We start from the raw sequence: 17,406 nt of genomic DNA, 5'->3' as shown, positions 1-17,406 counted from the left end.
TGGTATAGAAACAAATGTGTCCCCCAACTACGAATACTCAAATATTGATTGAATATCACATATTTGACATCCAGTGGGGTAGAGCAGTGGTTCCCAAACTGTGGGTTGGGACCCACCAGTGGGTCACAGCCTGATTTGTTGGTAGGTCGTGAAAATGTATTGGAAATGTATTGAGGAAAAGGTATTGAGCCCTTTGGAAAGCGAAACTCACAGATAGGTGAATGTGCCTTGGCTCTTATCAAAGGGCAGGTAAAGAGGAACACAAGGCTACCAGAATGGTCCTGATCCGATGGACATGGGGCTCAACAAACATTCCAGAAGGTGGATCCTCCAGCAGAGTAAAAAGGATTTAAAAAGAGGCTTGAGTGGCTGGTGAAAAGCTTTTTTTTAAAGTCTTGTGAAGCTAGGTGGGTCCCAACAGACGTTTTAAAAGGTGGATCCTGGTGATGAAATGTTTGGGAACTATTGGGTCTGATATTGTACTACTTCCACTTTCAGAAGGTTGACACCTCCCTTTACCTTTTGAGGGTACAAACACAACTCTTTCAAAATGCAGATTTTTCAACACTCCATACACATCAGAAAGAAAAGGATGCTCCAGAAGGGAATTGCTATGCAGAATATGGGCATGAGACTCTGACAGAGAGTTACTCACAAAGGGATGTCAGCTTGTCAGATATTCTTTCTCAAACTGCCGTCAGAACTCAATGGCCTGTGTTCCAAAGGCTGTCCTGTTGTGTGCTGAGGTCAGTGAGCCGATCCACAAAATACTACCAATAATGCTGTGAAACAAAATTTAAGAAATTTTGTGTTTATCTGAATATTGTGATGTTTCTTTATGCTTTATGCTTTCTTTATGCATTCTTCATGCTTATGCTTTCTTTATGCTTTATGCCTCTTTGCCGACAATGCAGCTGTCACTACCCACTCTGCCAAAGATCTCCAGCAGCTCATGGATCGTTTTAGCAAGGCCTGCCAAGATTTTGGACTGACAATCAGCCTGAAGAAAACACAGGTCATGGTTCAGGATGTGGACTCACCTCCCTGCATTACAATCTCTGCGCATGACCTGGAGGTTGTCCATGACTTTGTGTACCTTGGCTCAACAATCTCTGACAATCTTTCTCTCGATACCGAGCTAAACAAGCACATCGGTAAAGCAGCTACCATGTTTTCCAGACTCACAAAGAGAGTCTGGTCCAACAAGAAGCTGATGGAACATACCAAGATCCAGGTCTACAGAGCTTGCGTCCTGAGTACACTTCTGTACTGCAGCGAGTCATGGACTCTTTGCTCACAACAGGAGAGGAAACTGAACACTTTCCACATGCGCTGCCTCCGATGCATCCTCGGCATCACCTGGCAGGACAAAGTTCCAAACAACACAGTCCTGGAACGAGCTGGAATCCCTAGCATGTATGCACTGCTGAAACAGAGACGCCTGTGTTGGCTCTGTCATGTCGTGAGAATGGATGATGGCCAGATCCCAAAGGATCTCCTCTATGGAGAACTCATGCAAGGAAAGCACCCTACAGGTAGACCATAGCTGCGATACAAGGACATCTGCAAGAGGGATCTGAAGGCCTTAGGAGTGGACCTCAACAAGTGGGAAACCCTGGCCTCTGAGCGGCCCGCTCGGAGGCAGGCTGTGCAGCATGGCCTTTCCCAGTTTGAAGAGACACTTGGCCAACAGACTGAGGCAAAGAGGCAAAGAAGGAAGGCCCATAGCCAGGGAGACAGACCAGGGACAGACTGCACTTGCTCCCAGTGTGGAAGGGATTTTCACTCCCGAATCGGCCTTTTCAGCCACACTAGACCCTGTTCCAGAACCACCTTTCAGAGCGCGATACCATAGTCTTTCGAGACTGAAGGTTGCCAACACAGATAGATCTTTATGCTTTATATTTTGGTGTGAGGATTTCAGAAATGCCGCTATTTTTGACATAGCATCAGTAGTTTGACACAATTTATGCTATGCACTTGTTTTTAGACCAGTGTTTCTCAACATTTGTCCTTTGCTGTACCACTTCACATGGTCCATCTATTCAAAGTACCACCAAAGTAACTGGTGATGACATCATTGGTAGTTACTTCTGAGTTGGGAGGCCAGATGTGATGTGACAAATACAAGTAAGAGGTTCAGGGTGGACGGGAGGGTTTTTTGAGCATGGAAAATCATGCTTTGGAGCTCTGCCTGCCCAGGTGAGCCTCCTACCACTGTTTGTTGTGTTATGTTCCTGGTCCTGCTGCTGGGTAGCAGGTGTCCAGGGGTTCTGCGAGCACCACCAAACACCACCTCAAGTACCACTGATTGAGAAACACTGTTTTAGATGACGTGTATTAAGATGCATTTGGCAATTGGATAGATTACTGTTGGAATCACTGTCTCTGAATTGTATAAGAAACATCAAAAATTCAACATAAACAGTTTTTGTGTTCCACAGTGTTATGACTGAAGTAAAGTGCGACTGAGCTTACGCAACTCAGGATTGGATCTTGTCAGTCATGCTTCCCTGATGAAGTCTAAGCCAAGATGAAAGAAAGCAGAGATATATAATTGTGAGACTGTTACAGAATCGGGGAAGGCATGGTTCACCATTCTCTACCCCCCACTTAGACTGGCTGTCCTGTAAAACTAATTGCTGACTAGGCAGCTCCTGAAAATAAAATGGACATTCCAGAAGAGTTGCTCAGAGCCTGGGTATTGAACCCGTTGGTGAGGCTGGAAGTTTGGTAGAAACAACCCAATGTGTTTTGAGTTTGCTGGCTTCTGAGGTCTGCACAAATTATACCTTGGTTGGGGCTGACTCTTGCTTCCCAGACAGTCCTTCCCCACCTGTAAATGCATGAAACAATTCCATAGTTTCACAAAACACACATCTTAATAAGTCTGCCTTGCTTTTTCTTCTCTGAGGAAAATGGAGCCTGGAAAGATTGTCCTGAACTTTTGACTTCTTGGTGAAGAGGGAAAAAAACGGAAAACCACAGATAAAGGGGTAAACGTTTTAAGAGAGGTGTACAGACAGCTCTAGCAGCCAAAACCTCTGCTGCAGCACTAAATGTGTCATTTCCACTGCAGAGCTATTTGTGTTCAGTTGTTCACACACAAAAAGGCACCAAGTTCTCATTTTGCAATGCTTGCAGATTTGGAAATCGTCCATGTTCATCGCTTTAAATGAAGACCAGGCAGTGCTGTGTTTGTGTAAGTGCAATGTCCACAAAGCTGCGTGTGACTCCAAGAGCTAGCTGTTCTGGGCCTTTAGCATTCAAAGGTCGGAGACAGGATATGATGAAGCAATGATTAAAGAAGAACTGGAAAATCTGTAGCCAATTTCCATAAAGAAGGACCATGATTCAAACCGTGCGTTCAGGATCCTGGTGTTTATGCATACCAGATGCACAGAGGTTCTTTTCCATTTGCAGTTATTAAGGTCCTGTAGTAATCCCAATGCCATAGGAACTTTTACAGATAATATAACCCTTTTGTCACATAGGTGACTCAGGACCCAGCAAAGACAAAGGATCTGAACTGCCTAGGCTGTGAGGTAAACTGTGAGGAAGAGAGGATATATCTAGTTTCTGAACTCTGAGGTAACAAAGAGTTCCCAAAAGTCATGTATTTTTCCCATTCTACATCCTTTTCAGCTCCAGGTCTCTCCCGATAGAGCTTATGCAGCAGGTGCATTAGAAGGGACAGGGGAAAATGGACGCCGTACCAGAAATAAGAGATTTATTATTTTGTTATTAACAAGCTGTATGTGGGGCTGACTTTGAAGACTATCCAGAAACCACAGCTAGTGCAGAATGTGGCGGCCCGTGTGGTCTTGGCGGTTTGACTCAGGCCAGCTGCTGTTCTTGTGACTACACTGGCTGCCATTTCATTTCTGGGCACAACTCAAATTCTGGTTTTGACCTTTAGAAGACAGTTTTTGCTTGGAACTGAAGTATTCAAGGAACCACCTCCTACCATATGAGATAGCTTGTCTCCTATAATCTGAGAGGGCCGTACTATGGGTGCCTCCTTTGGAGGTTACAAGGAATAGGGACTTCTCTTGGGTGGCGCCACAACTAGGAAATTCTCTCCTACTTGAATTAAAGTCTAGGCCTTCCTAATCAACCTTTCAGTGGGAGCTGAAAGCCTTTTCTTTTAACTTGGCTTTCCCTCCCTGGTCTTCATTAGCTGTTCCTTTATTGTGGTCCCTTTGGTTCTGGTTGAGTTTTGATGTGGGTGCCTGCTTTTGTTTTTAAGTTATAATTTTACCATTATGGTTATTTACAACCTTGTGCATAGGAAATATGGTATATAAATCTTCTAAATAAATACATTTATGCTGCTGGTTTCCATTTTCTACTTGTCGGTTATGTATTTTTATTATGGTTTTATGGTTGCTGTTTTTATGTTAACTGTATTTTATTGGGTAGGTTGCATGTTATTTTAACATTGTAGCTGTCTAAAATTACTTATATAATTAAAAACCTCCACACCACATACCTGCTCAAAGCTGAGGAACACTAGGATGTTATTGCACTCTTCACACCTGAGAAGGATGTATGCCAATAAAGGTCTTATCCATCTATCTAACTGATAAGGAAAGAGACTGTTGTCCCTCACAACATGTATGGCAGGTTAGTTTAACACTTGTCTCCTCAGAATGCTATACCACTCCAACAGGGAATGCATGGCCAGTACACTCTACACAGGTAAGCAGCCGATGCTGCATCTCTGGCTCATGTCTCTAAACACCCCCCCCCCCATATGAACAGGATTTCCAAATGTGACTTTGTTTTGTTTGTGTGTTTCTCTTTCAGATGTTGCTCTATCACAGATCCAGTCAATAAAAAAGGTGACTTGTTGATAGGGACCCTTCTCATTCCAGTTGTTCCTCATCTCTGGGACTTTGTGTGTGTGTGTGGGGGGGGGGGGAATCTCTGCTCACAGCACCTGCAGCTTCCTCACAGACATGCCAGCATTGAGGGCATTGAGTGTATGTGGGTGTGACTAGCTGTGGGTGTGAGCTGCTCCAGTTGGTGCCGTGTCTAATACCACCCCAATGATTGGCCAACCAGAGCAGTGCGCCATCTAATAGGCCCATATGCTACAGCAGGCTCCTCCAAACCCAGCCCCGGATCCAGGCGTTGGGGAAAGCCCTCTGCCCCGTGGGTGGAGCTTCCTGTTCTGCCTCCATGCTGCTTATAGTCTGAGATCTGGGCACTGGGACGCTCCGGGCAGTCACGTCTGGCTGGATGCCCTATTGCCTAGCCTTCTGGGACATTGAGCAACAGAGGCAAGTACCCAGAGCATCCCAGAGCCCAGATGTACTTGGAATGTGAGCAACGCAGAGGTGGAACCATAAGCTCCAGTATGAACGGGGACTGGTTTGCTGGTGGACAGTGGTCACGAATTTGGTGAGCACAGTCCTACAGCATCTCAACGAGGTATGTATGTTTGTGGTGATGCAAGGTATTAAATGCTCCATAGGATGCTCTTTACCTGCCTCCTGCTGTGGCTGAATGGTTAGAGGAGCGTGGAGTGGCTCATGTGGGTTCTAGACCTGCGTGCCCCTCCTTCTTTTGTCCCCATCTTGGGTATCTCTTGCCAATCATACAAAAGGGAGGTACCTTAGTGACGGCAGCTGTTGCTGTGCTGCTCATTCAATGGCTGGCAAGGGGGTGTCTCTCCCAGCATTGTCCTTGCACCTACCTTGGTCTATTCATGCCGATGGTGCTTCTTTGGCCACCAGCATCAGGGTCGGATGGCTGGGCTGATTGGCTCCTTGGATGATACTCCATGGACAACACAATATTTGGGGACTTGCGTGGATAGTGGGAAGGCCTATGGCAGTACAGCATTGCCTGGCCTCTGGTGGATATCTCCCTGTTCAGGCTTAGGATAGAGCAGTTGTTGCATATGTGTTGGTGCGTCGGCAGCATTGCACCAGTATACAGTTGAGCTGCCAGAAGGGCCTTTTGCTCCCATGGATCCTTGGAAGTGGAATTTGCAGTCATAGGAGCTCTGTTTCCCACTTTGAATATAAGCTTGACCCCACCCCCCAGGCTAATTTTCAAAGCTGCGAAGAGAATGCCACCCTCCACAGAAGTGACATCTTCCTTGAAGATCAAGGTAGTAGAACGGAGATTTGAGTGCATGGTGAGCACAAATACAAGCCCCAACTTTGACCCTTCCACCAGTTTTCAAAGGGGAAAAGAAAGCTGTAACAGTACAATGAGCTACCACTACAGAAGAAGGCATTTGCTACATTTTAAGGCAGAACCCCAGTTCAGTCCCTCTACCCATTCTCAGGCTTCTCAAGTACTTTACTTTCCTAATACAGAAGTGTTTAACATGATTAGTTTCTGCTGTTTCCATCTGTTTCTATGAGGTTGCAACAGCCTCTGGCACATACCGACCAATTTCCATCATAGCTTATTCATGCCTTTCCTAAGGAACAGCCTGTGATTGTTTCGCCTCTCTGCCAGGATAGTGGTTTCAGGTCCCGATAGAGAAAACTGTTAACTTTGGCAACTCAGTTGATGTAGTGAAAACTCTGTATCTTCGTGATTAAATTGTTTTAGTTCAAGAATTTCAATAGCTTAAGGGAAATCAGGACTTTTAACTATGAAGAATTTGAATAATAATTGATTTCTGCTTGTTACAGTAACCCTGAAAAATACTGCATCCAGTGAAAGAATCACATTGATGTTTCAGTGATAGAACTTATGTATACTCCACACAAACGTGCAATTATTTAAAGCAGAGGTTCTCAAACTGCTTACCTTCTTGACCAACCTGTAAAGTAGGGCAGTTTTATCTCCTATAGCAGATCAGAGCCAAAGAATCAAGAGCTGCTGCAGGGCACTGAGTAAGTTCATGGCCTAGTGATTCAGATCATGGATGCAATGCTACACTAACTGAGAGCAGTGCAAGATCTATTGTCTTCAGTGAGTAGTTGAAGGCTGAACTTCTGGTTCATACATTCAAACACAGAGGACAGCGGTGCAAAAATATTACCCCAGAAACAGCCATATGCAAACTAGGCCTTCTATCTGAGAACCTGATCACACCATGGCCTGGTTCACACAATTCTTCCCTCCTCAGTTAAGTGCACAAGGATAAGGCCCTCAAGGCCTTTACTTTCTGTGCACATCTATCATTACCAACATGCAAAGATGTAAGGAACTCACACTCAACTTAAAGGTTAATCTCACACCTCTCCTCTGAAGCACATTTAATCCCTTTAAACTTTAGTCCATCTTTTCAAAATCACCCATTATTTGGCAAACATTGTAAAATATACAAAGGTAAGCTTAAAAAGCTATTTCTCCTTAGAAAATATGTATTTCTTAAATAGCAGCAACACACCATCTATTCCAGTAATTTTCAAGATTTTTCATCACTTTTAGGCACACTAACAAGTTGCCTAAAATTGTCAAGGTGCATCATTAGGTTTTTTTTTTTACACAATTGACAAGAGCACAGCATGATATCAGTAGGCAGCTCACATCACCCAGTGACCCTGCTAATAAATGATCCTGGTCTACTCCAAAGGAAAACATTCACATGACAAGGATCCTAACTGTATTTCAAACCTGTATTCAAACACCACCTCAGCAAGTGGGGATTATACAGAGAGGAAATTGTTCCCTCACCAATGTAGTTGAGTTTGAACATGCCCTCATCAGTGATTCATTTGTAGTGCTCTAAAAGAAGGCTGCTTTGTGATGTTCTGATAGAGTTGCAAAACAATTTGAGGCATATGATTGGTACCTGCCAACATATGAAAGTGGGAGGAGAGTCAGAAATACTTCATTCCCATAAGGGGCCAAATACCAGTTGTATTTCTACATCTCTCTCACCTTCCCGTAAGTCGTACACAGAATTTGTTCAGGGAATTATAAGAAACTGTTTTACCATAACCAGCCTCTGCAATTTCACAAGGGCAAGATATTTCTGATGACACCACTTTCCCTGCTGGTCCAGCACAAGAAACTATTGTATGACACATCCAAGGGGCAACTCGTAGTATGTAGCCATACACCACTCCCACCCATCAGAGGAGATATGACTTACACCAGTAATGGCTCTGGCTTTGGTAAAGGGGGCATACTGGAACAAAAGCCCTGTGAAGCCCATGAATAACCTGCTCCCTCTGCTTTGGAAAGTATATATGCACTGTTAACGTTGGCAGCTCAGTTGAGGTTGGAGTGCTGGAATCCCTAGCATGTATGCACTGCTGAAACAGAGATGCCTGCATTGGCTCGGTCATGTTGTGAGAATGGATGATGGGCAGATCCCAAAGGATCTCCTCTATGGAGAACTCGTGCAAGGAAAGCACCCTACAGGTAGACCACAGCTGCGGTACAAGGACATCTGCAAGAGGGATCTGAAGGCCTTAGGAGTGGACCTCAACAAGTGGGAAACCCTGGCCTCTGAGCGGCCCGCTTGGAGGCAGGCTGTGCAGCATGGCCTCTCCCAGTTTGAATAGACACTTGGCCAACAGTCTGAGGCAAAGAAGGAAGCACCATAGACAGGGAGACAGACCAGGGACAGACTGCACTTGCTCCCAGTGTGGAAGGGATTGTCACTCCCGGATTGGCCTTTTCAGCCACACTAGACGCTGTTCCAGAACCACCTTTCAGAGCGCGATACCATAGTCTTTCGAGACTGAAGGTTGCCAATACAATACAATATACAGTTGAGGTACCCCCCCCGCCCATTGTGAAAGCTAGACATTTGGTAGATGCAAATTTCCCTTCAATGAAGGACTCTTCTTGCTTGTCTACTGCCCAATTCCCAGACACCATCAGTTGTACCTGGTAGTGAGAGCTAACCAGAAAGCAAATGGACTGCCATTCTCCTTCATTGCTGCCACTGTAGTTGCAGGTGGCAGTGCAAAGAGGGGCCTTTGTCACTGCTGCTGCTTGCTCCCAAATGCCTTCTTAACGGCCTCCCCATTGGCCCCCAGCTGACTTACTGAATCACTGTGGGAAGCAGACAGTAAGAATCCTCATGGCTCCTGGCTTATCAGGCTCTGGTGGAGAGCAGGAGGTAATTCTTGCTACCTAATGGGTTGGGCCATGCATGGCCTCTCAGCACATGCCCTGCTTTTAGCATCACCCTGGCCTACACAGTCAGGAAAGGCATCGTACACAACCGTCTTGAGATTATCACTGCAGAATGCTGCTGGTAGATCAGAACATAGCTTGAGTTGCCCTAGCCCTGCCTCACTTGTCCCTACAAAGATACAACAGGCTTCTCCACTGAATTTTCAGACTCAACAGAAAAGCCTCTTTCCCTTTTATTTGTGGAGATACTAGTCAGCAAGAAACAAACATGATGCAAGCAGTTGGGTGTAGTGACACTCGCATTTTAAATTTAGTCTTAAGAATTTGTTACCTATTTTAAAGAATTTAATGTTAGGACCAGGCAGCTTGTACTGAGGGTTGGGGTTTTGTTTGGTAGCCATTCATAATGCCCACTTCTATGAGCCCTTTGATCGCTCCGGCACAACGGGGACAACATCAGGCTAGAAGCCGCCTCCGACAGGTAGACTTTCCACAGGCAGAGAGTTTTTGACAGGGAGAGCAAGCAGTGCTCTCAACCAGCATCAATAATGCAGTGCAGATGTGGGATGATCCTTCCATGTACTTTTCTTAACAACATTACTAACAATACATTATTCCTGAATATATACACTGACTGCCACCTGTTCCCCTTTAGGGGTGCAATTCAGAGCTTGCACTCCATTGTAGGGAAACAAGGAATTGTGACAATTATCCATAAGGCATACCCTCCATGTCTCAAAATGGTGATCAGCACTCTTTAGAAACCAATATGTTTATCATATTCAGTAAGCTGTTCTTCTGAAAGTGGGGCAAGTCCTGCAATATTGTAGTGATAATATTAGCATTCATTTGCTGTTTCTTCGAGCAAACCGTCTACATTCAGAGAACATAATCAACTCTGGAACAGGCCCAAATTAAAGATAACAGACTACATTTAATAGGCAGTGTAACAAGGGGGTTATATAAATTTATTCTTTCATGTAACATTTGATTAGTTTGGAAAATTCCCATTTTTAAATGTTTAATTCCATCTTTTATTCATTCATTTATTTCTTTAAAAAAATCACTAAAAAAGGACCCCCTCCCTCCCAAAATACAATCTGTATCTGCTCTATATTTACAGATAACTGGTCTCTATAAAGGCACAAAATTTAAAACGAATGTTTCAATACATTTTGTGCATAATATAACACTGACAATACTGACTATTGCATTGCCATATTCCCTTTTGTGGAATCAAAAGGAGTGAGAAGTTGTTTTTCCAGTGTGGAGTTTGTGTGTGTGTGAGAGAGAATGTGCAGCCCCAACTTTATTCTTATATCTGGGAAATTCTTCATTTCAGCATAGACCCCAGTAGCTTCACTGCTGCTTCCAGGTATAACACTGTCGCAACACTTGGCATTTAAGCACAAACTGAAGAAAATTCAACATGTGCAGTTCTAAGAGTGCATGCTGATGGGGAAAGGCAATGTAAGCCCCAAAAAACTGCAGGCACTCTGAGTAACCCTGGCAAAGATTAAACCAAGTTAGCTTTAAAGTTTGGTAAAATAATTTACACACAGGCAGTCTGAGATCCTGATCTGCTAAGTGCTTAATTTTACACACAAGAAGAGATTCATATCAAAAGGGAGTTATTTGTGATTAAAATTTAGTGCTTTTAAATACTGGGACCTCTATATTGTTGGACAGATAGTTGTAACATTTCAAGACCAAAATACACGGGCTCCCAAGTTTAATGTATGACTTAACAGAGAAAAAACCTACAGTCCTCCATGCATTAATCTGGCCCATCTTTTTCAAACAATGGAGAAAGGAGGAGGAGCAGTGTGGATTTTCAGCTATAAAGCCATCTGCAGACATGGTTAAAACTAATGCTGATAGGTAACAGGTTACTATTACATCATATATACTCTCACCTTTTAAAAATCCCCTTTGTGTGTATGAGATTTTCCTCCCAATAGAAAAGAATTATCCACAGAAAGTGTCAAAACTATTTCTCACCCCAAGTTTTGCATATATAAAAAACTATGGTAACTGGTTAAGTCTAATGCCTTCGTTAAGAGTGGTTTACATCCACCTTAAAGGATTTGTACACTGTACATAAATAAGAAATTACAGTACAATTAATTCACAATATTTGCTATGGGAATGGTTTTCTCTTTCGATAAATTCATGTTTGGAAACGTATTGCATCACAGAGAGGCACTTCATGCTATCCTTCGTTTCATTAATTTATACCTAGTCATTTGCAAAGAGGCAGAAATAGTATAAACCAGATATCTTGACCTTTCACAGTATAAAGAACACAACTGTTAGCTCTAGCCATGCACAACATGGACTCTTTCTGGTGACTGTCAATACAGGTTTTTGGAAATAGTTTGTCTCAAAAGATCTGTAGCTGACAAATCACAAACTTAGATCAGCCAAAACACCTAGATGTCACTGCAGGTATCTGACTTATGTTACTCGATCACTGAATGAAGAGTCAAGTAAGCAATATCCTTCTCAAAATAAATGCAACAGTGCTGTCTTGTCATATGAAATTAGTGCTCTGTCTAAACAAAGTGATGGCCTAGAGGTCTGGTATGATGAATTAATTTCCTTCCATTCTCTATTATAAACTTTTTAGTAGATCAGCTTCATCTGTTATGCACTGTAAGTGTACAGATTATAAAAATAAGATGTTTGCTACAAATAAAGTGTCCTTCAGTGGCAGTATAAACTAAAACAGTCCTTTGCTTTGAGACAACCATTAAAATCAGTTTTAGCATTCTAGGCAGCAGTAGGGTTAACTGATGGCAATAAGGTCCATTTTGGTCTTTCACTGCATCTTTTAAGTGCAAGCTTAACCTCAAGCATTTCTTAGACTGCTTCCCTAAAGTGAAAACAAGGTTGGCCCAATACTAAGACATGATTGTGGAAGACTTCTCTACAGTTGTTTGCAGGAGGGAAAGGGGAGAAATAATCAAAATGTGATTTCCTAGTACCTTTGTGGCAGAGGATATTCACCTACTGTGGGAACACACCTGGCAAATATTGATTAGTGCCAATACAATATTTTTCTCCTGTGGAAATTAGAGAACAACAGCATTTCCACAGGATGAGAAAATCAGAACACATAAAGTGCAGAAAGACCTCAATTAATTTTTAAGCAGTACCAGAAATACCGTCTTGATAAAAACCACATGCTATGCCCCTCTGGCATCCCAGCCCTTCATTCTTCATTTAAAGAAGTAAAAAATTCAGTGCATACAATATAGTTATTATAAGTAATAAAATACTAAACAAAGAACCCTATATTATTATTATTGCAAATTCTGTCCAATCTACATGAGTAAAACATAATCCACATTTGGTGTTCAGAAAGACAGACAAGTGCTCTCTCTTTTTTGGCACAACTATCTGTGCAGAAAAGGCGGCTTTGGTCCTTGGTACCTAAACTCCCAAAGTGCAGAGGGTGGTGTGCAGTGATGGCTGTCCACAGGGTCGCCAAGTTCTATGCGTGCAGTTGACTGCAAGAGCCTCCATTTACTGCTACCAGCGACCACTCACACTAGCAATGTCCGAATGATACTGACGGGGCAGCCGTCCGCTAGCGCCACCTTCCAGGAATGAGGCACGGACATTGGCAGGGTCAAATAATTTTCTTCGGTTTTTATTCAGTTCTGCATGAGGAAAACAGAAAAGTTGTTAAAAAGCAAACAGGAACTACAAGAGATTGTTGAATATATATATTCATAGGCTAATTAGAACACCACACACAAGGATAATCTAAAATGTGAACTCGATTTTGATAGGGTAGTAGTTGATGCCTTTTGTCCTGAATTGTTGCGTTTTTGAACTCAAAGGTGCAGGAGGCTGTAGGATGGCACAAAGGACGCCATCAGTGTTCCTATATTTGGAGTTCCTCAAGAAGATTCTTCAGTTCCTCATATTGACTGGGTCAATTTGTGTTCTGGTCACGAAAAGGAGATCGGATTCCTTGACATGCTAAATGACTGTGCCTTAGAGCAGCTAGTTATGGAGCCCACCAGAGGACAGGTGACTCTGGATTTAATATTGTGCGGTACTCAGGACCTGGTTAGAGATGTAAATGTTACTGAGCCTTTGGGGAACAGCGATCATGCTACGATCCGTTTCGACATGCACGTTGGGGGAAGAATACCGGGCAAATCTCTCACAAAAACCCCTGACTTCGACGGGCGGACTTCCCTCAAATGAGGAGGCTGGTTAGAAGGAGGTTGAAAGGGAAGGTAAAAAGAGTCCAGTCTCTACAGAGAGCATGGAGGTTGCTCAAATCAACATTAATAGAGGCCCAGCAGAAGTGTATACCGCAAAGGAAGAAGGGTAGGACTAAGTCCAGGAGGGTGCCTGCATGGCTAACCAGCCAAGTTAGAGAGGCCATAAAGGGCAAGGAAGCTTCTTTCTGTAAATGGAAGTCTTGCCCTAATTAGGAGAATAAAAAGGAACATAAACTGTGGCAAAAGAAATGTAAGAAGGTGAAATGGGAGGCCAAGCAAGACTATGAGGAACACATGGCCAGCAGCATTAAGGGGAATAATAAAAGCTTCTTCAAATATGTTAGAAGCAGGAAACCCGCCAGAGAAGCGGTTGGCCCTCCGGATGGTGAGGGAGGGAATGGGGAAATAAAAGGAGACTTAGAGATGGCAGAGAAATTGAATGAATTCTTTGCATCTGTCTTCACGACAGAAGACCTAGGGCAGATACTGCTGCCTGAACGGCCACTCCTGACCAAGGAATTAAGTCAGATAGAGGTTAAAAGAGAAGATGTTTCAGACCTCATTGATAAATTAAAGATCAATAAGTCACCGGGCCCTGATGGCATCCACCCTAGAGTTATTAAGGAATTGAAGAATGAAGTTGCTGATCTCTTGACTAAAATATGCAACTTGTCCCTCAAAACGGCCATAGTGCCAGAGGACTGGAGGATAGCAAATGTCACGCCGATCTTTAAAAAGGGAAAGAGGGGGACCCGGGAAACTATAGGCCAGTCAGCCTAACATCTACACCGGGAAAGATGGTGGAATGCCTCATCAAAGATAGAATCTCAAAACACATAGAACAACAAGCCTTGCTGAGGGAGAATCAGCATGGCTTCTGTAAGGGTAACTCTTGCCTCACAAACCTTTTAGAATTCTTTGAAAAGGTCAACAGGCATGTGGATGCGGGAGAACCCATGGACATTATATATTTGGACTTTCAGACGGCGTTCGACACGGTCCCTCACCAAAGGCTACTGAAAAAACTCCACAGTCAGGGAATTAGAGGACAGGTCTTCTCCTGGATTGAGACCTGGTTGAAGACCAGGAAACAGAAAGTGAGTGTCAATGGGCAATTTTCACAATGGAGAGAGGTGAAAAGCAGTGTGCCCCAAGGTTCTGTCCTGGGACCGGTGCTCTTCAACCTCTTCATAAATGACCTGGAGACAGGGTTGAGCAGTGAGATGGCTAAGTTTGCATACGACACCAAACCTTTCCGAGTGGTGAAGACGAGAAGTGATTGTGAGGAGCTCCAGAAGGATCTCTCCAAACTGGCAGAATGGGCAGCAAAATGGCAGATGCGTTTCAATGTAAGTAAGTGTAAAGTCATGCACGTTGTGGCAAAAAATCAAAACTTCACATATAGGCTGATGGGTTCTGAGCAGTCTGTGACAGATCAGGAGAGAGATTTTGGGGTGGTGGTGGACAAGTCGATGAAAGTGTCGACCCAATGTGTGGTGGCAGTAAAGAAGGCCAATTCTATGCTTGGGATCATTAGAAAAGGTATTGAGAACAAAACGGCTAATATTATAATGCCATTGTACAAATTGATGGTAAGGCCACACCTGGAGTATTGTGTCCAGTTCTGGTCGCTGCATCTCAAAAAGGATATAGTGGAAATAGCAAAGGTGCAAAAGAGGGCAACTAAGATGATTGCTGGGTTGGGGCACCTTCCTTATGAGGAAAGGCTACAGCGTTTGGGCATCTTCAGCCTAGAAAAGAGATGCCTGAGGGGGGACATGATTGAGACATACAAAATTATGCATGGAAAGGATAAAATGGATAGAGAGATGCTCTTTTCCCTCTCACATAACACCAGAAACAGAGGACATTCACTAAAATTGAGTGTTAGGAGAGTTAGGACAGACAAAAAAAATTTCTTTACTCAGCGTGTGGTTGGTCTGTGGAACTCTGTGCCACAGAATGTGGTGATGGCATCTGGCCTGGATGCCTTTAAAAGGGGATTGGACAAGTTTTTGGAGGAAAAATCCATTACGGGTTACAAGCCATGATGTGTATGTGCAACCTCCTGATTTTAGAAATGGGTTATGTCAGAATGCCAGATGCAAGGGAGGGCACCAGGATGAGGTCTCTTGTTATCTGGTGTGCTCCTTGGGGCATTTGGTGGGCTGCTGTGAGATACAGGAAACTGGACTAGATGGGCCTATGGCCTGATCCAGTGGAGCTGTTCTTATGTTCTTAGTTATTTGAAGACCCAGAGATCACACAACCAACTCTGTGACAGGGCATTAATGAGCAACCATTTGGTGTAGTGAGCAACAAGAAGGAAGCCCCTGATCAAATCTCACCTCAGTCATAAAGTGATTTTAAGCTAGCCCCCCCCCACCTTTATTTCAACTCCAGCATCTACAAATAGAGTTGACAAACTGACCTGCCTTACAGGGATGATAGTTAGGATACCAGGATAATGTACTGTAAAGCATGTTCAATACCCTGATAAACTATATAAATGTTAATTATCACAGCTGCAACATTTAATCAGTTAACTCAGTACTGACCATTTTAATTGACAAAACAGTATACCTAATCCGGCAACAGATTTAAGTTATTTTAAATAAAACGTGTACATAAACTACAAATGGCAAGTGCCATTTTTAAGGTATTCCTCCTTTACTCTAACACATATCTCTGGAATGGAATATCTCTGGGTGGAATATCTCTAAGATGGCACCTGCTATGACATCTATAAGCACCATTTAAACAAACTATGCTCTTTCCAATTTTTTATTCAATGTAAATTTATGTACATAATACAGCTCAGTTAAAGTACTTGTGATCAACTAAGTTTCCTTTCATTATATGACAACCTTAATTGTTCTGCCAGCCAAGAGGGAAAAATTTAAATCATGTGTGAAATTGTTATTTTGTTTACCTGAGATTGCAAGCAGCATTTTCCTTCGTGCACCAAAAGTCGTAATCCCAAGTTCTTTCAGATCCTGATCGGTGAGTGTAAGGAACGTTTGAAGATCAATCTACAAAAATCATAAAGATATTCCTTAGTAAATTCAAGTTACAAAGACTCACGCTAAGATTCCAAACTTTTTTACGTACAACACAAGTGTGGTATAGAAAGTCTAAGTAAAGTACTGAAGGTTTAATCTTTCAAACTGCATTTTTTATTATCAAAAAAGAAGGCAGAACAAGAGATAAACAAAGATATATCAAATTTACCGCAATAAAAAAAAAAGTTCATGCCTGCCAAAAGTTTTTCCATTTAGAAATACAGATGTAAAGAGATCTTAAAATGTACCTCTAGTGGCCAAACACTGCTTGGGTGGTATAGCAACCACATGGGCAGAAGAGTTTACATATGACTTGTGTTGTGGGAGCAGCCATAGTGGTGGTGGGAACTGTACCTTCAGATGTATGTATAAAGGAAGCTGAAGCCTCAGTGATGAACAGGCTAAGAACTGAAATGTCTCTGGTTTAATATTGAACATCTGTAAGCACAATCCTGTTATTGGTTTTTGCCGGAGCAGTAAGTGCTGTGCCAGCCTAGGGTGTTACAAACAAACTGTAAAGCATGTTGCAACACCCGACGAGGCAGGTAAAGCCCTGCCGAGTGGTGCAAAAGTGAAGGGAGGCGGCATAATAGGGTAAGGGGAGGACAGAAGACAGTGCAGATTGGGCCCAGGACTGGCAGTGCTGGTGCACACTGAATCCTATTCCCGCTCCTGGGCTTGGAAGCCCAACACAAGGCTGCTTGGACTGCCACCAGTGATTTTTCTGGCGCAGATCCTAGTAGCTCCATTGCACAGGCTGGGGCTTTACCCAGGAATGTCCCTTACTTGAAGGAGACCGCCAGTCTGCTCCTTCTCAGTGCTGGATATAACGTGGGTTGAGTGCCCCCCCCCCCCCGCCAGCACTGGTTAAGATTGGGCTATGAGGATCTTCATGCCACTTCTCTTTTCTTCCACAAAGAGAATAGGAAATAAGCAACCATATGTGAAGTAGCCCTCAGGATTACAAGGCAAGGACAAGTTTGTCTGCAGACCTACGTTCAAGTCCAACAGCGAGTCAGCATGGATGCTCTGACCATTAA

General features: G+C 43.3%; 1 protein-coding gene across 1 annotated transcript in view; it reads right to left on the bottom strand.

The window, feature by feature from the left end:
* Positions 1 to 10,021: 10,021 nt before the first annotated feature.
* The window catches only part of BICC1 (BicC family RNA binding protein 1), a 133,988-nt gene continuing 126,603 nt past the window's right edge, over positions 10,022 to 17,406 (bottom strand). Inside the window, exons 20-21 of the mRNA XM_066619856.1 lie at positions 16,237 to 16,336; positions 10,022 to 12,728 (exon numbers count right to left, since the gene is read on the bottom strand). Coding sequence (XP_066475953.1) covers positions 12,598 to 12,728; positions 16,237 to 16,336 — 231 coding nt within the window. The 3' untranslated portion in view covers positions 10,022 to 12,597. The remainder of the gene's footprint in view (positions 12,729 to 16,236; positions 16,337 to 17,406) is intronic.

Source organism: Tiliqua scincoides, chromosome 3 (assembly GCF_035046505.1).
Source record: "Tiliqua scincoides isolate rTilSci1 chromosome 3, rTilSci1.hap2, whole genome shotgun sequence".
NCBI lineage: Eukaryota > Metazoa > Chordata > Lepidosauria > Squamata > Scincidae > Tiliqua > Tiliqua scincoides.
Note: the sequence above shows the minus strand (reverse complement) of the source record. Positions and strands in the feature narration are given on the sequence as shown.